This window comes from Dicentrarchus labrax, unplaced genomic scaffold (genome assembly GCF_905237075.1).
Source record: "Dicentrarchus labrax unplaced genomic scaffold, dlabrax2021, whole genome shotgun sequence".
NCBI classification, from domain to species: domain Eukaryota; kingdom Metazoa; phylum Chordata; class Actinopteri; family Moronidae; genus Dicentrarchus; species Dicentrarchus labrax.
In genome coordinates this window covers 9,376,828-9,404,757 of record NW_026136714.1, presented here as the reverse complement: position 1 = coordinate 9,404,757, position 27,930 = coordinate 9,376,828, and the positions used below count along the sequence as shown (strand labels likewise).

The window sequence follows — 27,930 nt, the reverse complement described above, 5'->3', positions numbered from 1 at the left end:
CTCTGTCCCCCCTTATCTATATCACTCACTGGGTGGGCTTCCTGGGAGTTAAGGTTGACCTTTCCACTTCACTTTGACCTTTGACCTTGTTGCTGTAGGCTCCTGCACTTAGGCCACAATAGCACCTGCCACTCACCGACTTTCCATCCTCTCTGCTCTGCATCCCACCCTCCCATCACCACCCTTCCCTTCTTCTCCTCACTCTCTCCTTTGTCAGCCACATACCAGGGTTATATAGGCTATTCTCGCAGCACACACACTCTCTACATTCAGTGGAGAGAGATGGAAGAAGGGGGAGATAGAGAGAGTGCCATGGCCAAAGAAAACGTTGGTATCCTGCATCCATGAGGAATGTGAATTCTAATCTCTATGGTACCTATTCAGTAGTGTTATCATTTAAAACACACAGTTCAAAACTACTCGAACAATGTGAGAAGAGTGTGTCAGGTTCGAATATCTCATGTGTAGGCATTCTCCCACTGAGGTCAACATATACTTGTTTGATTGGTTTGCATGATTTATTTTAATGTATGTATCAATCAGTGTTTACTAGAGTTCTCCAATTGTCTTATGTCCCAAATATGACCCAGGTCAATGTTATGCAGTATTACACAGTCCATATGCAAGAATATCTTCTAAATAACAGGATTTAGTGGCGCCCAGTAGCTCACCTGGTTGAGTGTGTGCCCCATGTACTAAAGCTGAGTCCTTACCACAGCGGCCCTGGTTCAACCTGTGGCCCTTTGTTCCGTGTCATCCCCTCTCTTTCTCCCGTCACTCTTCACCTACTCTATCAAATAAAGGCAACAAAAAAAGCCCAAAATAAATAGGAGGATTTAATTTCTATGCTCCTTTGAGCTGTGACCCACCTGGTCTGGCTTCCTGTTTTAAATAAAGTACTCCTGTGTATGGTATGGACTCCTTAAGACATAGCTATATATTGCCATCTGGTGGTAGCTGATGAGATTAAGCATAGGAGGTTGCAGTTGAATTCTGTCAATATTTTCACATTCATGTCCATTTCCACGATTACAGGTGGAACATTACGTTTTATGTGTTCCAAAGTTATTTATTATTATTATTATTAAACTATTTTTTTTTAAAGATAAGTAATTAAAATATTGTAAGAAATCAACTAATTCATCCCTTTAAGGACCTTCAAACATCCTTGAGATAAATCAAATATTACGTGAAGAACATGTGTAATACCTTGAGAATATATGTGATGTCCTCATATAAGGGTGTAAAAGATTGTTTCAGTAACTTTGAATTGGGACTCATGATCCAGTTTTTTCTCTAGCCTGTTTCTTACATTTCTCAAAAAGAGTGACATCATTTTAACAAATCTATCCATTCTTGTTTTGCATGACTGTATCCTCATCCATTGTAACGAATGTGATTGTACTGAATTACTGTAGCAGTTCAGTACAATCACATACTCCAACTGTCCTGTTTGTCTTCATATTTATACTGAAAGTTTGTGCTGTGACGACTGACGAGCCAAGGATCACATCATCCCATAATATTAACATTTCAAAAATAAAAACTGGTTAATCTTGCGTCCTTTGATTTGGCAGTAAGTTTTTTTTATTAATAGAATCAATGCTATGCAATATGCATTTCATGGGAAAAGGGGGTGTCTAGTGATAGTCACTGCAGTCAGAGAGCCACCTGTGTCTAGCTCAAGCTGGGCCACCATATGGTCAATTGGCTTTAAAAGACTATTAGACAGAACACAGTTATGGCAACAGATTACAAAACATGTTAATTTCAGTTTCAAGGAACTATTGTTTTTGTTTTTTTAAGGAAAACAGGTGATTAATTTCACACAACTATGCAAATTTACAGAAGCACACACAAGTTACTGATTTGAAATAAACTGTTTTGGATCTTCAGGGGAAACCAAAAAGAAAAAAAGATACTTCAAATAAAAAAATGGTTTATATGATTTAATCAAATTGCTGAATTGCCATCCTATTTGCTTGCATTAATCACCATATACTACAAATCCCAACCCAACAGCAATCAGATTTCCTTGAGAACAAAGGTGCAATCTCTGTGGAATAGACAGTAGAAAAACCCATGTGAAAAACAGACAAATATAAAAAGACTCAGACAAGTCAGAGATCCAACTGCTTAGAACTTTTATTTCGAGGGAAATCAGGGTTAAAATTAAATTAAAATATAAAATTTAGATGGGAAGGTCTGTCTTTAAAGGGAAGGTGTTGACACAAGGAGTAGGCAACCCTCCAGAAGGAGGGGAAATACAGGAAGCTACAAAATGAAGTTTGGGGGATGAGCCTGATCATTCAGGAAGTTATGTATAAAAAAAAAAAAGAAAAAGACGAGACAGATGCAGTTAGTTATTATAAACCCCACCCCCATCTGAAATGTCCTCATATGCAATCAGTGCTATAGCTCTCTCCTTTTCCTGATTTCTTACAGGAAGTTTTAGATCCTTTGTCTTCTTCACTCACTCTCTCACCATCATAATCATCTCATTCTGTCTTAATGTAACATCTTTTCCTGCAGTTTTGAAAAAAGTAAACAAAAGTCCTTCAAAAATAAAATGCAGCAACCACATTTCATGTTCTACTATTACATATACAGTATATATATATAAATACATACATAAATATCTTACATGTACAACCAATTTTGAAAAGGGGGGGAAGAGAGAACCCAAAAGACTTATGAGGACTTGTGGAGGTGGGGGGAGCGGGGCAAGGAAGCCCAAGGTTGCTCATTGTGAGGGTAGTGTGTCTTTGTTTTTGTTTTAGCTTTACACACACGCACGCACACACACAGCCTTTTGGGGGAGGGGGGAGTGGGAAGCATTCCTCAGTTTGCCCAGTAGGGGGAGCTGCCGTAGCTGGACTTGCTGCCTTGGGTCTTCTGCTGCATGCTGCTGGACTGACTGCGCTGACCAGGACCCTGTGGACAATGAGAAATATGTTCAGTCCATCATGTCTAAGACCAAGTACCTAACAGGTTTATTTAATTTCCTACGAGATTTGTTAGCCCGTTCTAGCTGAAGGAACCTTCTGAGGTTTGGTCCCTGACCCCTGAGGTAGCATTTTTGTAAGGCCCAGGAACCATGAAGACGGAGTTGTCAGTGATGACTGCTAAGCCTTTTTAGTGCAAAAAACCTTCTTGGGACTACTTGGACGAAAGAGGCCCATTAATTGCTGAATAATGCACGGAAGCCGTCTTGTTTGGTTGACCACCTACGTCAGCCAACTACAACAACAGGCAAAGCTTTTCAGAAAACATAGGTGTCTTGTACAATGAACAATATGTGGCTCTTAAGTTTACCTGTCCATCCTGTGTGAGGTGATGGTGCAGCAGTTGGGAGTGGGGCTGTTGGTGTGGTGGCAGGATGTGCAGGAAGGGAGCAGGGGCGTAGCCAGGAGCACCCCCAGGGTTCAGGGGCCCCGTTCCCCCCAGTGCTGAGGGCAGGCTGAAGGGGGGCGGTGTACCCGTGTGGAAGCCCTGCTTGTCAAATGACTGACGAGAACCAAGAGAAGACAAGGGATTAAAATAAATCAATTACACGCAGGTTAAGAAACTGGTTATTCAAGATTATTGTGCTGCTGTGATCAAGATTATTTTAGAAAAGATCACTCAAGTGTGATTTTAAGACTCATAATCTCACAACCAACTTTGACCTAAAGACAAACATACAACAGTCACTCACCTGAGTTTTGCTGTAGATTGAACCTCCCATATCAGGTACTCCTCCACTGGTACCTGACCCTGACAATCCCGGTGCTGAGAGGAGAAAGAAAGAGAGGGACAGGGAAAGAGATAAAGAAAAAGATTGGAATTTAAGAGGGAAGGGAGGAAAGCAAAGGAGGGAAGAGAAGAAAAATAGAGAGGAAAATCAAGGGGTTAGGGGGGGAAGGCAACAATTGTGTCACTTCACTGCTGAGTGAATATTAAGCACTGAAAGTTCATTTCCATTTGTTAGTAGGAGGGGGGCCAGCCAGTAGGAAGAAGCGTATTAAGTGAGGAGGTGCAGAGGCATGTTTCTCACTTTTTTCACCCCTTTGCATGTATCGATTGATGTGCACATCAAAGTGCAATCACACACATGCATATACACACCTTTCTCCAGAACACTCTCGACTGTAGAATCATCTGCAATTGTGAGTACATCCATTTTTCCCACAGGAAAATGCCCACTGACTTTGTGTGTTGTTAGAGTGTTTACACATGTGTTGTGTGTGTACCTTTCCCAGGGCCGCTGCCCGCTGCCTTGGCCTGAGACTGGGCAGAGCCTCCGTACCCTCCCTTACTGTATTCCCCGTGGGCTTGAGCCAGGTCATCAAAGGCTGAAGGAGGAGGAGTACAGAAGAAGAGAGGAGGCAGAGCGAGCAGAAGAGTGGGAGGGGGTAGGAAGAGAAAGAAGCAAGGGAACAGATGAGGTGAACAGAAGAAAAGAGGAAAGAGGATGGGAAGAGAAGAGAGAGGGGGCAGGGGAGAGAGAGGCAGTAAGGTAACCTGACTAAAATGGCAGCGGTGTCTATATTGAGCCGTGTCCAACTTCAGCAGGGGGTTTAAGCTATGCATGCAGCACAAGCAAAAAACACCCACAGGCCCAATTCCACACACACATGCAGGATTTGGTGTACACGTTTAAAGGCCTGGAAGTTGATTTCTCTTTTGCCTCTCTCTACACTCTTCACACACAGTTTATGCCAAGGTCTCTGTACACACACCCTGTCTCTTTTACAGTGGCTATACTTATAAAATACAGCCATACCAAACTGTTGCTATACATGAAACAAAAAATAATATGGTTTTGTGCTTGTGTACTTTTGTGCACACATCACACAAAAGTAAATGGCCAGATGATGCACTACTGTCACCATAACTAGGCCAACTGTTGAAGTCAATCAAGTAACCTGCTCAACTACTTTTTGTGGCAGGTTGCTGTGACAGTTTGTGGTACTGTGATAGTTTGACAATTTAAAAGCTGAATTAAAACTTTTGGATATAATCTTCAAAAACCTTTTACAGTCACTTGACTCTGCAAAGATGTTAATTGTCTGAAAACATCAGCCAGAGCAGTGACAGAGCCTTCTTGTTTTGACCTGGTCTTACCTGTGCCATATGCATGCTGTCCGTAACTGGGCTGATGCTGTTGGTGGTACTGATTGGAAGGGTTGGCCAGGCCCATTGCAGGTTGCTTGGCCGAAGCAGGAGGCACAAAGACGGTGGGGCCGTACTGGAAGGCTGAGGGAACTCCCGGCACACCAGCGTAGTACGGCAGACCTGTGAGATGGCAAGTTAGTTGTATAGCAATCTGCTTTCACTGCACTTGCATCATTCTTTTGTCTTTAAGCAACAATAATGAGAAGGGCTCTTTTGTTGTCGGGCAGTGCCACATAATCTCAGTGTATACAAACTCAAGGTGAAATAATCAGTTTTCAACTGCTTAATTAGAAAATAAAATCATTCCCTGAACAAGTTTTGGGCTTTACTGGCAGAAAGCTGTTAAATTTGAAGAATTCTCTTTCCTGCTTCAAGTACCCCGACATATATTTTAACAGACATTCCAACAACATACAGAGGATGTGACATTATGCATGCTATTGAGTGCTGTCTCTCTTTGCTTCCCTACAGTATGAACAGTGTGCACCACTAGCTAAATCTTGCTTATAAATGGAGTCAACTAATTCCTACAAATAACTGACACCCACCAAAACACAGAGTAACAGGTCTTAACTTAAAACTAACATTACTGCAAAGCTTGTACAATATATTGTGGTTTTAAATGAGTCTCATTCACTTGCTTGCTAATGCAAACGAATTGCTAACTAGCATAGCAAAGCAACTTATTGTCATGGGTTGAAAACGTCAGCCAAATTATTCAGACTCCCAGGGATAAGCTGGCTGGCCCGTTTGCAGGGTACTTTGTCAGCTGCTGTTGCCAGATAAAATTATATAGCGTGGCTGGGTTGCAGCTGGCTAGCTTGTTCATAAACATCATTGTTAACTAAATACTATCCGAGTGGATGGGGTTGGCCGGCTGGCTTGGGCCCGGAATTAGTTGCTTCGTGGTGTTGGCTGAAATGGTGATTTGCAAACAGCAAGCTAGTTAGTATAATTGAGCCAATGATACAAATAAAACAAAGGTAGTAACATTATCCTAAACTTTCCAGCACTCAGTCTAGTATATGTCACTTTGAGCTGGTGCCCAGGATGATGCTTGCTCTCGCCTACAGACTGTGTACAGAGTGCAAGTGAGCCCGATCAACAGGATGCTGACTGCAGTTCACTGAACAGCCACCAGTGTCACTATTAATGACAGTTTTATGAAAGTTACATAGACCTTTAAATATAATTTTGCTTTTCCTTACCAGTGTATCCGTAGCCAGGAGGCAGAGGGGGGTTGAGAAAGGCCTGGTTCTGTGTTTGCTGACCCTGGCTCTGTCCCTGGCCTTGCCCCTGTGTACCTCCTTGCGGAGCCTGTTGGGGCTGCGACTGCACCCCAGCTGTAGACAGGCTTGTTGGGGGAGCCGGAGATGAAGAGTCATTTCTTCCAAACTTTGTCGCCTCACCTAGACAAAACAATGGTCAAGAAGACAAAACTGAGGTTGAAAAAGTCTAAAATCCTTTTTCTGGTCTGTTGAAAAGCCAACATGAATTTACAAAAAAACCACCAAAAAATAAAGCACAGTGTTGTGTTGAAACATAATGCAAGGGCAGTATCAGCACCAAAACTGCAGTCTAACACACAATTTGACTTACCAGAATATGGGTTATTGGTCAGGCCATCTCTTCCAGGCATGGCAGCCGTAGTACCAGGGAATGTTACACCATAATAATCCTATGTGGGAAGAGAATTTTAAATTAAATTAATAATTCAAATGTAAACTGTAGCCCCTTCCCATTTTGTTGCTTTTTCCATCAGTACATTTTTAAGACTACTTTGGAAATGGAGGGGTACTGTGATACAATAAAAAAGAGGATACAGATTATGATTGGTTACTTTCTTATGGTACAAGGAAAGTAATATCCAGTGAAACTAATTTGACAGTCATTTTCTAATTTAAATAAAAACAAAAAAATTATAATATATGCAATATGCAGCAGGACAAAGTCAATCACAACAGACTCACCATGGGAAGGCGAGACTGCAGCATCTGCAAGTCCTCATATCCATAGATCTGCTGTTGATGTAAAGATAATGGAGGAAAGAACTAATGATTATTTTGTAGCATGTTCAAGTCTCCACTTGCAAACTCCATTTTAACTTAATCCTCTACACAGCTTTAATCAGCATCAGTGCGTCCCATAGAAGTCATGTTTGATCAGAACCTACTAAAACACAATCATCATCACTGAAAAGCTCTGTAGAAAAAAGGCGTAAAGTTACTGCTGTAATTTTCAATCAATGTACCCACTCATGAAAAATGCAGGGCTCTTTGATTTAAGGTGTACAGACTAGATTGATGACAGAATGAACATGCAGTTCTGTGTAGGCCCTTGAGACACAAACACCCATCATCTATTTTTAGTGATACAACTCGTTTCCCCTTTAAAAAACCCAGGGGACTAATTAACACACAAACAAGTAAATATATGTATAGCATATAGTTACCGGGTAAGCAGGGAGCAAGCCACCAGGGCCCATGATGTACTGGTTGGCCAGGAGAGGCGGCACTCCTTGGGCCAAGTTGGGAGGAGCTTTGCCTGGCAAAGACGACAAACAAGGATTTTTTAAAAATTTAAATCAAGTAATTAATTAGATGAATTTGTTATGATCCATACAGTCTTACAGTTGAGTAACAGCCTGATTAAATTTACTGTGTTGAGGATGGTGTATATAACATTACGTTCCTCTGTTATGGTAATATGATTCCTGTTCCTATGAGCCTACCAGAGGTGGTGGTGAGCAGGGGTGCCGTCCGGCTGCCAGCTGAGAGTGTGGTGTTTGTGCCATTAGGAGTTAGTCCCGGTGCTCCAGATGGATGCAGGCCATTGGATGCTGAGCTGCTGACAGCCAGGGTAGCTAAAGGACTGGGATGGACAGCTTGGCTGGACGACGACGATGAAAAGGCATGGAGATTGCCGCTACTGCTGCTCTCCTCATTACTTATCTGATGGAAAAGGACAAGAGGAGAGAGGGTGTGTGAGAACCAGCAACTGTTCCATAGATCAAAGCACGGATGTCTTCTTTAGTAAAAACGTTTGTTTTGGGTCCAAATTTTTCAGCAAATATACCAAACACTTACAGTGAGGGAGGAGCTTGTGGCAAGGACTGATCCAGATGAATGAGTACTGGTCACGTGACTAGAAAGAGAGTACAATGCTTCTGTTAGCCTGTTTAAATCTGATGAAGCAACAGAAGTACTTTGCACAGGAAGGTGGAGGATTCAGTGAAATATATTTCCACATACAGGATTAAGATATGTGCTTGTAACCATCATTATCTCCAGACAGAAAAAGGAAAGAAAATCAACGTGCCCTATAAAATGAACCATCCCTTACCTGCTGAGTGAGGGGATGGGTGTTGAGTGGGAAGGTGTAACCGCAGGGGAGGGGATGTGGTGGCTGGGGCCACTGTCACTCGTCATAACAGGAGACTCCGTTTTCACTGTTCTAGACGTTGATGTAGCTAGTAAAAACAAAAAAATAAGAAAAGGAGATAAGATTAATTTACTATACATTTTTGTGTATGGTTAACAAACTGACTATGGAAGGAGGAATAAAAGAATGAAACTATGTTGAATGAGAAAGATAGGTTGAGTATGAGCTGGTCTATATCAAACCTCATCCACTTTCACAGAAAGTACCCTTTCCAGTTCTTAACAGATGCATTTAGCAATCAATATTCATTATAATGGGATTTTATTGGCCACTCCAGTACTGTTCTCTATAACTGACAATGCTGAGTGTACTTACTGTCCTGTGTGCTCTGCGTCTTCATGCCAGTGTAGCCATTCTATAAGAAATGATACATGTCTGTTTTATAAAATCAGAAATAACAGTGGTCTACATCCTTTTTGTCATTTGGTCATTTATGCATGAGAGAAAAAGGTTTCTCCTCACTGTGAGAGCAGCAGCTGAGGCATCTTTGCTCTGAGAGTAACCCATGTGAGGTGGCAGGGACCTTGGGCCACTGCTCTCCACCCGACTGCCTGCTGTAGGAGCTGTAGAAGAGGGTGGAGTGGCTGCACTGGGAAGACCCAGGGAGGGGGAGGGCGTGGCACTCGGAAGGCCCAAGGATGGTGAGGGGAAGCTGGGATCTGATACGGCTGAGGGTAAGGTGGATAAGCTGCTCATGTGTTCACTGTTCGCAGGACAGAGAGAAAGGAATATAGGGAAAGAATAATATAATCATTTCCTAAACCAATTTAGCTCTTTAATACATTTTGTGCCCATGGCTGCAGTGAGTGCTCTGTTTTTTGCAGGACTCCGTGAAGTCCACTTGAATGGTTATTAAGATTTCTTGCCAGGCAGCTAAACAAATACACATATACAAAATTAGTGTGCCTCAGACACACTACTAAAATAACCCACACACCTCATAGATCCGGGCTTGGAGAACAAGCTGCTTTGTGGCTGCTGAGTGGGAACAGCAGAAGGGACAGGCATGGGAGCTGAAGCTGGAGTCTGAGTCGGGGCTTGCTCCCTGGCCGACTCTGTATGCGCCATGTCTACCGTTCCACTGCCAGCCTCAGACCCAAAGTCAAGAGCTCCAAACTGAACATTCAGGCCAGATATATCTGCTGAGCCCGGCATCTCCACTGCTGACGACGGAATCTGAGGTAGACAAAGAGGGAATTAAGTACTACTGTGTAGATACATTTCATCAATTTGATTAAAATTCAATTTGTTTTTGCAAAATGTGTAAAATGTTTATAGAAATCAGGTTAAAATCCACAAAAAGTGACTTTCAGTCAGCAATGAACGAAGATGATAACTGGCTAGTATCCTTTTAGTCAAAATTCAGAAAAAAAAACTACTTTATTTAGTCTGTCAGAGCTAGCTGGCTTGTCAAACATGTGAGAGACTCAGTTTCTACCAGGTCTTGCTAGTAATATACTGCTCTTTTGTTATTACACATTTTTGTCTGGTAAAAGGTTCAGATATCAGAAGAGCTTACCTTTGAGGGAGGAGGTACTCTGCGTCTCTGTGTCTTTAGCTGCCGCTGAGGGGCTTCTGTGATGGGAGGCTCCATGCCTGGCAGCTTCACTCCTGGAGAGGCTCCATCTCTTACAGGAGGGATGGAGGACTCGTGACCTGAAGGAGATTGAAGGCAGCAGTCCCATTGACAATGTTGTTTAAAACACAGGAATACAATCAAAATGATTGTCAGAGCTAGACAGTGAATATGGGGATACGTCCACAATCTTACAGGACAAATACTGTTTAAGTGCTTGCACTGTCCTGATTCAACTATAGTGTGCTGAAATGTGTCTTTATCAGCTCTGTAGCCATTATCTTAGCTCCACTGTTTGACAAATATTTCCTGTCTTCTTTTCATATGTGGTTACAGGCAACAAACATGGCAGGACGACATTATAGTGTTTGCTCTTATTTCTGCTATTGTGGTTATTAAACAGCTCAGTGGGTCATGTACACAATCCTCTGATGCTGTACTATTAATCCAAATATTAATTAGGTGAGTTGCAGCTCTAATGTCATGTGGGATAGTATGCAAATACACCTTTAATGGCTAAGAATGATACTGTTCTGCAGTCCTACCTGGCGGTGTGGGGACCTGTGGGGCATGCGAATGAGACAGGCCCAGAGGCTCTGTGGTGTGAAGGATGGAGGATTGTTGTTGCCTCTGAGCCAGCTGGCTGAGCACCGCTGATGGCTCTGGCTGAAGCTTCATCTCCACTGAAAAGAGGATAAGGGGATAAATATAAATTCATAGCTATACTGCCGCGCAATGTAACTTTTGCATTGTTGTGGACACTAACAATTAGTTTAGATCTAGTCAAGTCACATCTTATATTTCTTTTCAGGGTTGGGATTTACTTTGAGACTTACAGTGTGGGGCAGGGCCATTCTCAACTCTTTGAGCCTTGATGTCGACAGAAGGAGATGAGGCAGGAGCAGGGTTTTGTATTGGAGGTGGCCCTGCATCTTTGGAAACACTGCTGTTGCTGGTGGTGCCCGACGTCTGACTGGCTCTCTGACCAAGCCGAGGCCCATTGAGCTGCTCTGGTGTCCTCATGTCAGAGGCAGATGTCGGCTTAGGTGCATTCAGGGACCCAAAACCAGAACCTAGAACTGAGGACTAGAAGGAGGAGAGAAACAAAATGAGAACTGAATACATTGATCATCACATATCAGCGTGTAGCCACGTAAAGACGAAGTGTTTGCACATGTGTAAGTGTGTGTATGTGTGGCTGTCTGTACCAGTGCAGCATGCGCGTAGGTGGTACCAGCAGAGGCGGCATGGGCGTAGCTGTTGGCGGTGGCGTGTGCGTAGCTGTGTGTTGTAGTGCGTCCATTGTGGTGGGAATTGGTAAACACCAGACTTTGGCCCAAATCCTCGGTTGAGGGCCCATCGACTATTGCCACCAAGTCAGAGTCCACAGAACCCCCTACAGCCACTCCAGGCTTAGGCAGTAGGCTAGCCAGGTCCACACTGAGAGGCAAGAGACAAGAGTGCAGGAAGAGTGTGAGAAAAAGAGGTTTGGGGAGGAGAGCCAAGGAGAAGATAACCGGACAGATTAGGTAAAATGTTATTCTCCAAAAAAGCCTGTTGTTCTTGGTGTTTTTGGGCAGAGGGGCTTACTTGTGTCCAGGTGTGATGTGGTTTGTTGGAGCAGTAGAGGCAGTGAATACTTTGGTCTCAGACAACTTTGAGAAAAGACAGGAAGAACAAACAGTCATCACACAAACACATTATGTGCTGTACTGTATATCAACAACCATTTAAAGTCACATTTTTATAGTTAAACAACATAAAATCTGACTAATGTCAATAGCCATTAAAACATTAGGCAGGCCAGCACAGATTTAGTAGATTAAGTGCTGACTTACATCCTCATTCCAGTCTTCTGAATTCCAGTCTTCCAGATTGCCTCCCCATGTTCCTTAAAAAAAAAAAAAAAAAATACACAGCAGCAAAATTAGTTAATGTCCACCACTACTCATAGTCTAAACGATCATTCACCCCAAAGCAGTGGTATATACCACCATGACTGCATTACTAGAACTATAATTTATATGCCCCTGAATCTAATGCGTAGATTAATTTTAGGCTGATAAACCAATACTGAAGATAACCAATAATTTCTGATTTTTAAAAAGGTTAAAAACCTGTAGTTTATGCACACCTATGGGTAAGAAAGGCTTAGATGTTGTAAACAAAGATGGATGATTTAATATCTGTCAATTTCAGCTTGAGTTTTACTTTATTTGGGGCAAGTGAACTTCAAATGAGGGGGTTACTTTCAAGCTGACAATTAAAAGATTCCACAGCAGAAGTAGGAAATGGCATACAATTGTGACATCTTATGTTATTTTCCTTACCAGTTCCCTCAGCAGGTTCGTTGCCGTCCCCTTCCCACGTCTCCTGGCGAGCTCCAGAGTTAGCCGTGTAATCAGCAGGATTGAAGGTGCTGAAAGAACAGAATGGAAAGAAGAGACAGGTTGGGATGGTGAGCCAACATAAGGGAAACTGAAGAGGATAATGTCTGCTCTGTTGTTGCTACTGAATGAGGAGATTCAGAAACTTAAGTTTTTCCACACATTTGTTTTTAAGATATGTGCTTGTAATCACCATCACCACCTCCTCATCTTACTTCAGGCTCAAGATTTAAACTAAACACATGTTCTTACCCCATTCCCTGGGTGGAGAACCTGTTGCCAGCAGCTGCTCTTCCTCTACCGCGAACCCCTGCCCCTGAGGACACACACACACACACGACAACCAGTTGACCTCAGGTCCCTTTTAACCTCAACTCTTCATAAAGTGTTTTTTAAGACAGTTAAAGAATATCTTGAAGTGAAGTTTCACTTTTGGTTCAAGGTTTTAAGTTAGAAGGACCAGTGTGTAAGATTTAGTGGCATCTATTGGTGAAGTTTCAGACTGCACCTAACTGAACACTGCTCACATCTGTATTTGAAACCTGGGAATGAGAACGGGCTGTTAAGTATGTAGGAGAAAGTATGGCGCAGCGAAACTCGCCAAAAACACTCGGGCCAGTGTTTGGTTGTCCGTTCTGGTATAGAAACATGGCGGTTCAACATGGTAGTCTCTGCACAAGGCGTAACTTGCAGTCCAGAAGGCACAAACACAGGCTTTAGATAGGGGCATTTGTGTTTTTGTTCTTTTCTCCTTGGAAGCTGAAATGAGAGTTGTGATCTGCAACTACACTGCTGGATGCCACTATATCTGACACACTGGACCTTTAAGATATTTAACATTCAACATTTACATGCATTTATCTGCTTTTAAAGCATAACCTGCCATCTGACTCTTCTCAATCATGCCCTGATTGCCCTCACCTTTCTTAGGTCACTTGCTGTTACAAAAAAGCCAACAAGTCCAGTCAAATTCTAATACTTTACACTTTTCCCAATCGTTTTCTATGAACGACAACCATCCCCCACCACACACGTACATACATACAAGCAGCTGCAGGGACTGAGCACATTCCACACACGTTAAGTGCTGCAATACTCTAAATGCTTCCAGACACAAATAGATATGCTGCCAGTTACATCACCAAAACATGCACAATAACATCTGTGCCAATGCCCTATCTAAAGATTGTAGTTAACAAATAACAGACCATATTACAATTAGCAATTCATGGTCATGTTTGAAAAAATAAAAAGGGGGAGGAAAAAAAGGGACTGTAGGGTTGCCCAAAGTACAGTCAGTGGTATTTCCACTACATCTTACGGCTCAAATCAACTACTTATTTTTGGTACCTCAACTTCGTTTTTTCACTGTAGATAGTACTTTGGATGGTACCACTTTTACAGGGATGAGCATCAGAGCCACGCTATTACAGTAGTCAGTATCTTTCTAGATTGATAGACCTTGGAAATGTTTTGGTTTACCAAACAAACGTCATGTTTACTTTAGAAACGCCCATTTTAGATTTTGAAATCTCTACATTAATGGATCATCTTTGCACAACCAAAATTTAACAATAAGCTTTGAAGAGGTAATTTTCTGTTTCGCTCACCTCTGCCCCGCCCCCTGCGTCCGCGGTCTCCTCCTCTCTCTCCAGGAGCCACCTCAAACCCATTCTCTTCTAACCGACCTATAATCCAACAAAAAACAAAAAGGATATTAAGACATTAAAAACTCATTAATACTGAACCAAGAGAAAGACCTCTTAACTGTAAGGGGAAATTGAACTTGAACAAATCAGGGCAAAGTTGAGTTGACAGTTCCATACAGTCAGCGTGCTTTTAGCAATGAAAGACTGATGTATTAAAATACAGAGAACACCATTTTAACAGACTGACAAGGAACATACATCTAGACAATGCAGGGTCTTCATCCCTAGGACCTGACAAACATCTTTCTACTCTTCCTTACCTTCACGCCCGCGGCTGATGCCTCTGCCTCTCCTGTTGGACCCCCCACGTCCACGACTGGCCTCCCTCTCCCCTCCTTTCTTCTCCCTGCTCTCCTTTATCTCTGAGGGTCCTCCTTCTTTCCCAAGGCTCCGCTTCTTCCCCACAGTCTCCCAGGAGTTCTGACAAAGGTTAATCAAAGAATGAGGTTTACTTTATATAATACATATATATTGTGACTAATATTGTACATGGTTCAAAGTGTTTTAGTCAAAACAGAGGAATTGTTATACGACATGTGAACACAAGTACAATGTGCATTAAGGAGGCTCCAATCGGGGTTTTTGAGGCCAGTCACCAGAAGCAGTATCGGCCAACACTGATCACCAGATCTATTTAAAGTTTTATGTCTATAGTGTACGCACACACCTACTCTTCTGTCTCACACACACACAGGCCTGCACCATCCCACCTTTCTGCCCCCCTCTCTCTCTATACACACACACACACACACACTATGCGTCTGCTCCGTTACTTTGTTTTGAATGTTTTCGTAGCAGCAAGTGAACTGTGCATTAATGAGTAAGCTCGTTAATGTCACCTATCAAAAACGAAACTGTTGCTTAACCTGTTCCGTGCTTGTAAAACATCCCACCCAAGTAAATCTGTGAGTGAATAACTTTCTTGAGGAATAAAACAAATGTGTATTCTGAATGGCATTTAGAGATCGCAGATCACGATCGGTGACCAATCAATGGCAGTACCCTTAATATGCATGTATGAATAGTGTGTGTGTGTACATTCTTACTGTGTCAGATGTGCTCTCCAGCAGGAAATTGATGGCTCTGTTTACATCTTCGTTGCAGTCGTGCAGAGCTACCATGCACTCATCCTGGGTCTTCCCAGTTACCTCAATCAGCTGTGAGTGTGTAAAAAAGAAGTGCACAGCAGTAAGTTAGATTGACATGTGACACAATCATAATAAAATATGCTGGTCATTAGGGATGTCACGATACCACTACCAGTGAAATTCGCCGATAATCAAAACTACATTCGATACCATGGAAAAAATGTCCCAATCAAGTTTTTTTTTTGCCCCCGATCCCTGTCCAGAAGAATTTTTCTCTCCCTTTAGAAGTGTCCTGCAGAATTTGTTGTTTCAGCTGAGCTTTGGCCAACCTGAGTGTTTTTTCCTTGCCTGTACATCTTTTGCATGGATTACCACAATAAATTACTCTTATTTGCTTTTTGTTTGCTTTGGCTTGTAGCAGTGCGAGTACGCAGCTCTCTGAACAGAAGCTCAGCCCCGCCCATGGCGTTGTTTCACTGCGGGGTGGGGCTGAGCTCCTGCACACACAGTGACAGAGACACAGACAGAGGAGATAGCTGATGACTGAGCACTGTCCACAAAAGTTTTGCAATCACCTGTAAAGCTGCACTTGTTGCCGTCTGACATGCTTCCTGTGGCATTTAATGGCCAACTAGACACAACAACTTTATAGGTGCATATGAGAATTGCATCATCTGTACCTTTGGTAATGTAGAAAAACAAGTTCTTCAGAATTTTGGTATCGACTTGGTACCAAAGTATCGGTTCTTGTGACATCCCTACTGGTCATCCAAAAAGTATTTGTCTAAATGTGTGCATATGCACAAACACATTACCTGTTTGACCTTGTCTTCAAAGTCAGCATCATTTTTGTCGTAGATCATTTGGGCTAAACGAATCTGTTCTGCTGTGGCCTGATAAACAAACAGAGTCCAGTAAGAAGCAATAAAACCCACAGTAGAACAAATTATATTTGGACTCATTTTCATATTGAAACGACACATTAGATCACAAGACTGAATGCAATGACACTTCAGTCCTGGTGAAGGTAAACTATGTAGTCACCTTTTACATTTTACTTTAAATATCTTTGATTGTACTAAAAAATAAAACAGACCATTATAGTTGAGCAGGACAATTCCTTAGGTCTGTGTGTAATCTGGTATGTACAATGGTGAAAACCTACCTGTATCTGTTTCTGTGGCTGTGTTGTTTGTGTGGTGGTGGGAAGTGTTCTGTCCCGAGCCCCCCGGGCTTGATTGCTGACCACTGAAGTCATCATATACAGTATATACAAAACAATGTATGTACAAAATAGAAAAATCTGGGGGGAGAGAAAGGGGGGGAGAGAGGCAAAGTGAAATGACAGCCACCTATGAGAGGGTTACATTATGCATCACGATTCCCAGAAAGATTTAACACTAAATAAAGGTCCAATGCGAATACAATATACTGAATATAAGCAGACTGAGACTCACTGTTGTCAAGTATACCATGTAAGACTATAACTCCATCTGTCACCCCCCCCAGTTAAATTTAGCCAGCCAAGAGGGGACTGTCCGGGTGTCAATTTACAATCCTCCCTCAGTCTCACACACACACACAAAAAAACATGATCATGCACTAGCAGCCTATGTTATGGATAGTATGAATTATACAACTTTTTCCCCCAATCGACGACGCCGGGATAGCGACAGTCATTTGCTAGTTGATTTAAATGATTAAGTAAGCACAAAGAAGCCTGTGCTTTGTATCAGGCTAGGGCTAAACGGAGTCCAAGGAAACTATACTGGATTAGATTATATTACATACATACAGTAACTGGTTGTTAGCTAATAATACCACCAACTAACAACTCAGCGTGGGAACACAACAAACGCGATCCACCGGTTTAATCACACTATTGTCTAAAAAAAAAACCTGACATAATTGGCTGACAGGGGGGGGGGAAATAAAACAAGTTAACTGTATAAAATAGCTGCCGTTATCAGTGTTTTCAGTCGTCCGTTTCTACCGTAAGTGATGACTGATCCGTAATCTTATTTAGGAGGACGTTAAAAGGAGCTCGACGGTAACACGAGCCGCACCGGCCAACGTTCAACATAAGCGTTAGGTCGCATAGCTCGAGCTAGCTTCAGCCTGGCTAACCGCTCGTCTTTGTTCCGTGTGCGGTACACACGATTCCCACCGTTGCTATGGTACATTTACTGGAAATACCAGCGTAGCAACCACACGATCAATAACCTGTGATTTCTGTATGTTTAGCCCCACCGACACAGGAACCTAAAAAAAATAAAAATAAAACAAAAACAGATATGACAAAGTGCGAAGATGTTACCCTTTTGTGTGAACCAGGAGAAAAGCTAACTTCACGCTAACCCCAGTAGCTGTTTTATCTCAAGTCAGCGACACATTTTAAACAAAAACTGAAACCAAACGGAAAAAAAAAACAAAAAAAACACCGCGTGTGACATTAACGTTTACAACGGCTGGTCCCCGGATACGTTCGAACCCAGAAATGTAGCGCGGGTGTGAGACGGTGTATAGTGTGTGTGTGTGTGTGTGTGTGTGTGTGTGTGTGTGTGTGTGTGTGTGTGTGTGGGGGGGGGGGAAAGTTGTCTGAAGACGCGTGGTTCGTTGATGTTGAGCTACGGCAGATAACAGAGAGGCTAACGGCCCCGGCATGTGAACGGCCCGTCGGCGTACAATGCAGCACGGACACAACGCTGGCTAGCTAGCTAACGTTCACTAGTTATAGTTAGATAACCGACGAACAGGACGAACGGTTTCTCTGGACCCCGCCGATCGACTTTACTGAAACTATATATGTTTTGTTTTAAATACACGCTATGAGGCGCGGGTCTTAAACTGCTTTTAAATCGATAATATTAACACAACAAATCTTTATTCTTTCTTTTACCTGCTAACACGCTTCGCTCAGCCAGCAGCAGCAGCAGCAGATGCTGTCACGTGACCCACCGCGCCGTTGTTCAACGTTGTAAAGCCGAACCTGCCAATCAAATTCCTCCGAGCCGGTCAGGTGGTTTAACGCCGTGCCCTGACGTGCGCGGTCCTGTCCGGGAGCGCGCTTCGCTCTAACATGTTTTTCCAGCCTGAATTCGGGTGAAAACTAATAGAGAAAGCTTTGTTTATGTGACTTATTCCACATATTTAGCAAAAAGCAAACACAAATCGAACCTTTGAACTGATATAATATATAAATGCGATGGGTCATGCTTTAATTTTTGTGTCTACGAGAAAGTCAAAACAGGTTGTGTAAGTTTCTTTAGTGATGTTGCAATACTAGCTGAGGTGAGCCTCGACAACCTGTAGTGTTTAGGCTTTGTTTAGGCTGGCTTCTTCTCTAATTTAATTCACCCTGCTATCACCCTTAGCCCTCTGTGGAATAAAGGACTAAAGCTAGATTAATGAGGGCAATTTTGATAGACTGAGGTAAAAACAACACATCTGTACAGTATCTGACTCAGAAAAAACAATCATCAAATTACCTACTGCCTAAAACAAATATTTCACAACACAGAACACGTCATCTGATTATCATTCAAATTTATTTCAACCCTGAGAACTGTGTTTCTGAAGCTGTATCAACTCATGTGAATACACAAATAGTCTCATTGCTTTACAAGTGTCACAATCTTTTATCAGAATACTAAAACAATCTTGCAATTTATTCACAAAAAAGTGTGAATAAATTGAGAACCAGAACAAACAATTTGCCACCTGCCAAGTAAACAGCTCATTAGACACATGAGCTTAAGTTAAAGCAGGTTAGCAAAGCAAGTTGGTTCAGTGTATTTTCATTCCAGAGCCAGAACTTCAATCAAGACCATATTCAACAGAAGACCAACCCTAATCAGGCTGGGCTGGTTTGCTGGACAATCTGGTTAGGTAAAACACAGACTAAGATTAGACTAAAACTACAAACTGAAAGATTTGATCAAGGTCATATCTCAAAATGATCACATGCTGTGACTTTCATGTAAAAAAAAAAACAACAACTCAATATTAGTAGTTATTAAGACCAAGAAAAAAAACCAAAAAAACAAGAAAGACCAAAGCTGAGGAAAAATATTAGTCAGAATATCAGATTATAAGATACAATATACAGCACATAAATAGCAGCTATTAAAATAACTTCATTTCTAAAGACCTGTCATCTGCACTTACACAGCAGTGTAATACATCTACAGCTAAAGATGGATGTAACAAATTGTGATTAAAATAACTAAATATGTATGAATTTCATAATATACTATATGGATCTGAATTGGCATCTATACAGCACCGAGGGGAAAAAAAACCCCCACAAACCTGCATCTAGGAAAGAAACACAAACACACGTACACACAAGTACACACACACACACACACACACACACACACCAATCTGCAGACCATCAAGTGATATATGTCCTGTGAACTCTTAAAGCTTAAGTTTCTTGAACCGTTTATAAAATAAAAACATACTACCAATACTGTATCTAGTGCACTCATAAAGAATGGCATTTCTTCAATGTATGTGCATAAAAAAATGCAAATATTAGTGCTTAATATATTAGTTTATTCAATTAATTTAATCACGATTATCTTCTCCGTGGTTGTGTGGTTGGTTAGAATGACTGGTCTTAAGATATGGCTGCAGGTGAGATATCATGCTGTGGACACACTGAGCCTTTCTCTCCATGATCTCTCCCAGCTTGTGGACATACTCCCCAAATGCCTGTTAAGATAGAGAGACAGAGAGTGAGGACAGAAAAAAAGTGTGCAATCAATTTAATTGCAAAAAATGAAGGAGCTAACACATGGCTTTGAGTTATTCTGACCATGTTAGGCTGCTGGCACAGAAGCGTCGCCTCTTTACGACATAAAGCTTCCATCTCTTCTCGCTGCATCCAATGGGCCTGGACAACACAGGACCTCAAACTGGGTTCAATCAGACAACAAGATATTATTAATTATTGATATTTTATTAAAACTAATGACCACTAATGTGATTACAACAAACGCAATGTCACGCTATAACACTCATTAAGGATTATTGTGTAAGCAAAGTTGTGATATTTCTGGTACTTACTGGTCATAATCCAAGTCTTTCAGCGTAGACAGACGGATTATGGGTCTAATTTGCTGATTGTTGGAGCTCTCTTGAATATTAGATTCTGTAGGACCATTTGGTTGGAGTGAGATGTCTGAGTTTGGAGAATGGTTTGGAAGTTCTGTTTGACACTGCTTTGGCAATGTGTTCAACTGGCCCAAGACACTTTCTGACTGTGGTGTAGAAATGGAAAAATCATGTTTGTTGTGCACATTGTGTGCATATTTCTGTGGCAATTGGGTGGCACCATTTGTCATTAGACTGTGTGAGCTAAGTGAACCAGTGTTCATAGAGTGCTGGATAGAGGATGAGATGGACTGCATGACAGAAGTTTCCATAGAAGTACATGTAGAGGGCTTAAAGTGGGTTGCAGGGGCTTTGCTGCCCATGACTTCAATAGCTGGTGTGCTTTGGGGTTTGGGAGGGCGGTGGGTCTCTTTTTCCACTTCCCTTCTATTATCTTCTCCCCTTTCATTCTTAAGCAGACAGAATGATGTGTTGTTCTGTTGCCCTTGGAGGAACGAGTCTGTGGCGACCTGTTGATCCACTTGAAGCAGGGAGATGCTGAGGGGGTCCATGATATAGCTGAGAGAATTTGTAGAAGTCTCTTCTTGGGGTAAAATGGACATTTTGGCTTTTACTTGTGAATGGTTAATCTGATTTTCAGATAATATATTAAGGGGCTCCCTAGGTATTTTACATCCATTCTGTGTGTTGCGAGTAGGGGGACATAGAGTGACTGATTGAGCATTGGACAATTCTCTTCTATTTGCATTAGCAGCAAACCATGGTTCCTTTGCCCTACAGCTGCTTGGCACTCCCTGTTGGGCATTTTGCAGTGGTAGAGGCAGGATGTCTGAGTTGTATCTGGTATGTTTTAATTTAAGGGGGAGACCACTGAGTTCATTAGGGGTCAGGAGTGTGTTGGTATGTTCACAGGCTGGGGAGAGGGGTCGTTCTGCTGGAGCTCGTTGATGGGATGACTCAAGAGGCAAGTGGTTAAAGAGGCTGTTGCTGTCATTATTGCTGTGCGTGGACACTAAACTGTAGCCATCAGCTCCTTCTCGCTCCCCAGTACTCCTGTCCGTCGGGACATCTGAGGCATCTAGTCCTTCCTCCCCCACTTCTGAAACACACTTGTAAGACACTAGTGCCTCTACATCAGCTGGCCTTGCAGCTGTCATCTCGTCTGCCTGTTCTGTCTGCGCTCTTGCCACCCAAGCCCACCTCCTTTCTCCTCCTCCTTCCACCCCAGCTGGCCTACAGTCTTCACTCTTTACTCCTACCCCTCCTTGTGTACTTGTTGCCTTCAGTGACCTCCTCTTCTTAGTTTTACCTCTGTTTTGTCCAAATTCTGCCCCAGTTCCCTCCCAAGATACCCTCCAATCTTCACCAGTACCACATAAATCACCATGCCCAACCTTATCCTTATTTTTATTGCAGCTTGGGGAGGTTTCAGTTTGTAAGCAAATCTCTCCACTGGGAAGGGGTGATAACTGTCTTCTGCTACCATTAGCCCTAACCTCAACCCTGGCTCTGTACACATCTAAAATATCTTCCAAACCATGACACATAAGGGGAGACAATGAGAGGTGGGAACAGTGTTGGAGAGAAGAAGAGAAAGACGGGGAGACAGAGGAAGAGAGAGAGGCCTGATTACAAGAAGAGAAAGACGGACATGTAGAGGATGAGAAGAGATGGTCAGATGAAGAAGCAGATGAAGGCATAAACTGCTGCAGCTGCTGATGATACCATCTCAGGTGCCTCTCCCTCTCATCTCTTTCATCAACCTTTTGTAAATCTCTTTCCCTTTGCCTTTCTACTTCACCGCAGTTGTCTCTAATGCTTTCCAGTTGTCCTCTCTGTTCTATCCATCTTCTTTCCCCCTCTCTTCCCCCTTTCAAAGTGCTTTGGTTCTCCTTTTCTCTATGGCAGAATCCAGATTCCCTCTGTACCTCCCACGAGTGAATCTGCTCATCTGTTGCTTGTTCTAAGACCGGCCCTGCTCTGACATTGTGGCCCTCAGTTGATTGACCTGCACTGTCAGTTCCTTCATACCTTTCTCTTCTTCTACCTTCCCTCCCACCTGCTCCCTCCCTCCTCTCCATCTTATCACTTATTCCCAGAAAACCTCTGATTGGTGTAATTTGTCCAAACCCCTTGCTTGCTCTTGCTTTTGTACTTGTTTCCTCTCCCCATCTGCTGTTCTTGGGTGTGGAGCAGAGAATTGAGCCCCCTGGGGCCAACTTTGTGGTAGGTGTGGTGGGGCCAAAAGTCTCTCTTTGTCTCCCTAATTTTGGCTTTTTAGGGGGACTTTTCCCTCTGACGCCAACACTGCTGCCTCCACTGCTGCTGTTGCTGTTGGACAGGTTACGTTTGGGGGAGGGTATTGTCTTGCCTCTTCTTCCTCCTCTTAGTCCTCCCTGTCCCCTCAACTCCTTCACCCTACGAAAAAACCAAGTAGATGAAGATTACAGCAACTAATATCCAACCTTACCTTTCCCACACACATAGTACACAGACACTTACCGATCCGCGTATCTCAGTGTATTAAGTGTGTGTTCAGTTGCTAAGTGACCAGGTGAAATGTTGGCAATCATGCATGTCATTGAGTCACCAACAAACGAGTCTTTCAAAACCTAGAATGAGAACAATGTAGTCCAAAACACAGAGGAGTTTAATGATCAGACTAGACAAAATAAAATCAGCCACGATATCTATGATCAGTAACAGAACCATTGAAAAGTTACAACAAGTCTTAGTACCTGAGTCAGTTTACTTTGTCTGAAAGGTGTGTGTGATTGCTCTTGATCAAGGGACCGGATACATTCTTTAAGCTGAGAAAAAATAAATTTACAAATTAGAAAATATATAAAACCACGCCATACCTTCACAAATGTCTTTAACTTTATGTTTAATCTCTGAGTGTTTGAGCATATATATGTGTGTGTGTGTGTGTGTGTGTGTGTGTGTGTGTGTGTGTGTGTGTGTGTGTGTGTGTGTGTGTGTGTAGCTTACAGCCAACAGACTCTGGTTAATCTCCGCCCCCTCCATGCGACTCTGCCTGTCTGGTTCTTTGGTATCTGATGCCCTCTCACTTCCTGCCAGGTCCACAAACCACATTCTACAGACAAGCACACACACACACACACACACACACACCCCTTTTTTAGTTCAGTCATTTTACACCAATACTACTAGGCTTATTTGATCTTTAAGGAGCTATAATAAAATAAAACACATGTTGTCACTCACCTACCAGCTATCTGCTGGTTTGGACCTCTTAGCTGAATCTGAAGTAAGGCATGGGAGCGAGAGGAGAGTGGATTCACTCCACTCATCCCCTGTGTGCGCTCCTCTGTACCCTGTGAAATCACCTTTGTGAGCACAACAAAGAATGCACGAGGAGGGAGACGAGAGAGAGAAAGAGAGATTGAGATTTCAAAAGATGTTGAAATCAACTGCAGTATTTACTATTTCAAACGTAGAAAATCATAGAATTCTTTATTTAAGCTACTCAAGAGTCTGCTGGTGCATCTGTGAAGATGTAAGCACAGAATTAGCCAACTGAAGCCTATGTATATGTATATATGTATCTAAGGTTTAGGTTAAACACAATTAAAACTTAAAAGAACAAGGATTTTTCTGTCCTCTGCCAGCTCTGGCCAACACAGCATTGACATGAGGCAATTTTCAAAGAAAGGGGCAAACCTCCAGCAGTGATCGAACTGAGTCCACTCTGACGTCACGCAGCCCAGCAATGTGAACCACCTTCTGTCCATCTTCCCTGGCAAATAACCTTATGAAAGAAAAAGAGAGAGTTTAAGAGGGAGAAGAAATTGAGAAAGAAGAAAATGAAGGTTTATCATAAATCCAAGTATTGAGAAGAGGACATCCTGGTTCACTTTGATGATGATGTTGCCAAGAAGTAAACAAACACTGCCACAAACACGCACCTTTTCCTGTTGTCCAACAGGTCATACAGCTGACCACAGTAGATTTCAAAGAAGCTGACATACACCAGCAAGGGCGAGCATGTGTGTGTGGTGGAGAGGTGAGCAAAAATGTCCCGAACTGCCAATGAATACAACCCCTGTCTCCCAGGAGATGAACCCAACATGGTGTGAGTCTTCCCTGCACCTGTCTGCCCATATGCAAAGCAGGTGGCCTTGCCCCTGTGGGTGCATACAAAACACAGATAATGATAGTTAGGGAGCACGGATTCATAGAAACACAGAGCCAAAATGGCTAGAAGCATGTACGTCAAGCCCCAAACCTGATTCATTTGGACAACATACACAACTCCATAAATACCACTACATCAGTGCTACCCTACCCATTGAGCATATGCTGCACCAGGGGATATGCTGTTCTTTGATACACCTCCTCATTGGTGCTCTCCTCCCCAAAAACCTGGTCAAAGTAGAACCTGTGCTGCAAGGAGCAAGAGCAAAGGGGCAAGGAATGAAATAAACGAGGAAAAACAAGGCATTGATCTGACAAGGTGACTTTAACATATAAATAAAAATATAAAGTCCAGTATTTCATCAGAAAATACTAAGAAATTACCACAGTTTGAAAGTGTGTTTATTTGGTGTAATTTTAGTCGTACCTACAGTAGAAATACATGATAAAACGTAGATTGGTCATTGTCTCCTCTCTGGACATACTGTATCTACCTGTAGTATGTACTGTGTGAGATCCACAGCCTCTTTGCTTTCATGGACAATCACACAGTCAGCAGTTGGCGTTGTCACAACATCTTCCTCTCCTCCCCTCCACTCTGTGCGTGTCAGAGGTCTTTTCCTCACACACACACTGATGCGCTGTCCCCCTGGTTGCCTGCAACACACACACCAATCACAGAAAATCAAAAGAATGATCATGTCCAAAGGAAACAATGCCCATACGCAAACTTAATGCAAACTAATTCAAAGAAGACACAACCGCAAAAAGCATGTAAAAACCTCCCCCTCAATGCAAGTGTTGTAGCCATTTGGGCACTTTATAGCTTTCTGACTGTCTTTCATGTTCCCTAAATGCATTTAACATACTGTGGCTGTCTTCACTAAGATATTAATTCACAAATAGGGAGCTAGCAGTAAGGACAATACAAACCATTAGCACTCACTTTTTGTTTGGCGCAGGAGGGGAACACAGTGGTAGTCCATAGTTGTAGCCAGCTGTTGTCCTGGATTCATAAACAGGTGTTGCCTTAGTCATGTGTTCAGAAGCGTTGTTACTGCTGATTTCTGTATAGAGTTTTTCCTTTTTAGAGATTCCTTTTCTATCTTTGTGCCCCACTGGTTTGTTGCTAAACCTCTTTGATGCCACTGCTGAAGGCCTGGGTCTTGGTTTGCAGGATGAGGCACACTTTGGTGGTGATCTTGTGTGGGAGCTGTACACAGAAATTCCTTCCACGATGTCTGGCTTGGTTTTTGGTACTGTGTGATGATCAAATTGATGACTATGGACATCTGGCCTGTGGTTGTTGTTCCCTTTGCAGCTACATATCACCGCATGTGCAGTGTCAAGCTCAAGCTGCACAGGTAAGGCTGATCCTTGGCCTGGCTCATTGCTTCTATTATGACTTGCAGAGACATGAACAGTGCCTACTGGATGAGAAAGTAGCTTCTGATGATGATCGATGTTTTCAGAACTAAAATCAAGCCGCCTGCGAACACATGATGGTTTGGAAAAACTCGATGCATTTAGCTTACTCGCAGCAGCACCCTTCTCATCCTCATCATCATATACATCTTCATCAGGATCTCCACAACCATCATAAGTAATGATACTATCTGCCACAGCGTAGCCTTCATCACCACCGCCAGTATCTGCATAATGATCACGATCTTCATATTCAAGGCTCTCCAAGTCAAGAGTTTTGACCATTTGGACAAGCTGGAAGAGTCGAGTCCTGTCCTCCATAGAGCTGATTCCCAGGATGGGGTAGTCCTCCATGGTCAGCTCGGAAAGGTGGGCTGCGCGACGAACACCCACTGAGGTAAACCTGAAGGACAGGAGACAGAGGGAGACGGATGGTCAGAGGAGGAGAGGATTGGGAAAGTTTGAATTTGGATGTCCTGTGAGTTAGTGAGCTTACCTGGCATAGTGACCCTGCAGCCCAACTGCCCTCAGACACTCATACAGGCAAAGTGTCATTTCCTCCTCTTCTTTTTCTTTCTCTTTTTCTTTAACTTCACTCCACCTACCCTGGGAGTGGCAGACACGTGGATTTAGTCTCTCCATCAGTTGGTCACAAGAAGCAAAGACGTGCAAGAACGTGTACAACTAGAGTAATTCTATGATGACAGGCTAAACTTAAACAGAAAATTAAAAAACAACTACTAACTTGAATGGCCACAACACCAGCTCCTTTCTGTAGCTACACTCCCTCAGTGATTTCTGTCAGTGGCCAATCGTTCATTACTACCACACCATACTGTTGTGGTGGCAAGCAAAGCACAGGACACTGGTATGATGCTGAAATTTGACACTTGGTCAGGATGCACGGTGAAGTCATGTCACACATTTCTGTAATGTAGCAAATATGATAAATATAGCAGACACAGGCATGCGACTGTTGCTTCCTTGACTTACAGGAGATTGGCTGGCAGCTGCAATAGTCCTGACATATGGTACTTGAATGACACCCTCTGCATATGCACGAATACTGTGCTGTGCTGTTCATTACTGTGTTTATGAAACAGTACACTGCTTCAAATCCCACTCCTAGAGGTCCATATTTCCTCCAGGCTGAGCCACAGTTCCTACAGTGAATTCATGTTGGCATTTGATTGTCAGCAACTGTTAATTCTGCAAATTGAATTACACAAAGACAACCTGCAGTGCAGTTGAAATTACATTTAAATCCATCCTAACTACAGAGCATAAAGTATTATGCGAAGAGGGTTGTTGACACCTGATCTTTTGGAAAAGTTGTTGTGCTTTTTAAATTATTGATAAATCAAAAGAAACATCATAAATTCTTTTAAATAACTGGGTGCCTGTGCTAAGTAAAGAATTTTAGGTATGAAAAGACAAACTGTAAAGCTGTAAAGTTTCTACAAAAAGCAAAAAATAAACAGAAAACTTACCTGATTCACTGCAGACTGTTCAGCAACAAAAGACAAATGAGTGAACACGACGGTTTACCTGATGAACTCACAAAATGCATAAATATTTTACAAAGTTGCTACCGTGAGTAGTATCACTATTTCCGTACACGAAGTAGGTCTCCATAACAACGCAAACGGTTTGGGGAGGGCGCTTTGTTTTCCCGCTGTGGGTGAGCACAACTCCTCCAAACACAGTCCTTGGTAGGCAGACCCACAGGGGGCAGAAATTATGAGAAATGTTATCAGACGTAAATGCAGAAACACAGCCGGTCGAATTACGCTCACTTCGGCATGAAAGAGGGAGATAATCCCTCAGAGGGCTTAATGCCCACCAACAAACCTGCTGAGACAAAAAGC

At 42.6% G+C, this 27,930-nt stretch overlaps 2 protein-coding genes across 12 annotated transcripts; both read right to left on the bottom strand.

The window, feature by feature from the left end:
• Positions 1-2,127: 2,127 nt before the first annotated feature.
• LOC127376015 (ubiquitin-associated protein 2) lies at positions 2,128-18,364 on the bottom strand. 6 transcript variants are annotated; one of them, XM_051422490.1, is made up of 30 exons: positions 18,258-18,364; positions 16,524-16,661; positions 16,174-16,251; positions 15,317-15,427; positions 14,531-14,690; positions 14,172-14,249; positions 12,814-12,877; positions 12,505-12,593; positions 12,013-12,065; positions 11,765-11,829; positions 11,383-11,614; positions 11,011-11,260; positions 10,720-10,857; positions 10,118-10,254; positions 9,536-9,774; positions 9,061-9,301; positions 8,914-8,953; positions 8,500-8,626; positions 8,244-8,301; positions 7,889-8,108; positions 7,610-7,701; positions 7,128-7,208; positions 6,757-6,835; positions 6,366-6,566; positions 5,107-5,277; positions 4,233-4,334; positions 4,108-4,140; positions 3,698-3,771; positions 3,316-3,507; positions 2,128-2,934 (listed from the first exon to the last, which is right to left on the bottom strand). In XM_051422490.1, exons 2-30 carry the CDS (start codon positions 16,617-16,619, stop codon positions 2,842-2,844), a joined length of 3,594 nt encoding a protein of 1,197 aa, XP_051278450.1. In that variant the 5' UTR covers positions 16,620-16,661; positions 18,258-18,364; the 3' UTR covers positions 2,128-2,841. The 6 variants fall into 6 exon arrangements, with proteins under 6 accessions (XP_051278450.1, XP_051278453.1, XP_051278451.1 ...); XM_051422493.1 differs by having other exon boundaries at positions 7,128-7,178; XM_051422491.1 differs by lacking the exon at positions 18,258-18,364 and adding an exon at positions 17,676-17,826.
• A 520-nt stretch (positions 18,365-18,884) lies between these two features.
• LOC127376013 (uncharacterized) lies at positions 18,885-27,836 on the bottom strand. Of its 6 annotated transcripts, none has more exons than XM_051422484.1 (16): positions 27,553-27,836; positions 27,056-27,271; positions 26,808-26,938; positions 26,559-26,668; positions 25,584-26,465; positions 25,132-25,294; positions 24,789-24,886; positions 24,409-24,627; positions 24,164-24,251; positions 23,708-23,829; positions 23,471-23,576; positions 23,218-23,289; positions 22,982-23,091; positions 20,432-22,897; positions 20,181-20,280; positions 18,885-20,077 (listed from the first exon to the last, which is right to left on the bottom strand). In XM_051422484.1, the coding sequence occupies exons 4-16, from the start codon at positions 26,615-26,617 to the stop codon at positions 19,931-19,933; spliced, it is 4,632 nt and encodes a 1,543-aa protein (XP_051278444.1). In that variant the 5' UTR covers positions 26,618-26,668; positions 26,808-26,938; positions 27,056-27,271; positions 27,553-27,836; the 3' UTR covers positions 18,885-19,930. The 6 variants fall into 6 exon arrangements, with proteins under 6 accessions (XP_051278444.1, XP_051278446.1, XP_051278445.1 ...); XM_051422486.1 differs by having other exon boundaries at positions 26,808-26,897; XM_051422485.1 differs by having other exon boundaries at positions 27,056-27,225.
• Positions 27,837-27,930: the final 94 nt, after the last annotated feature.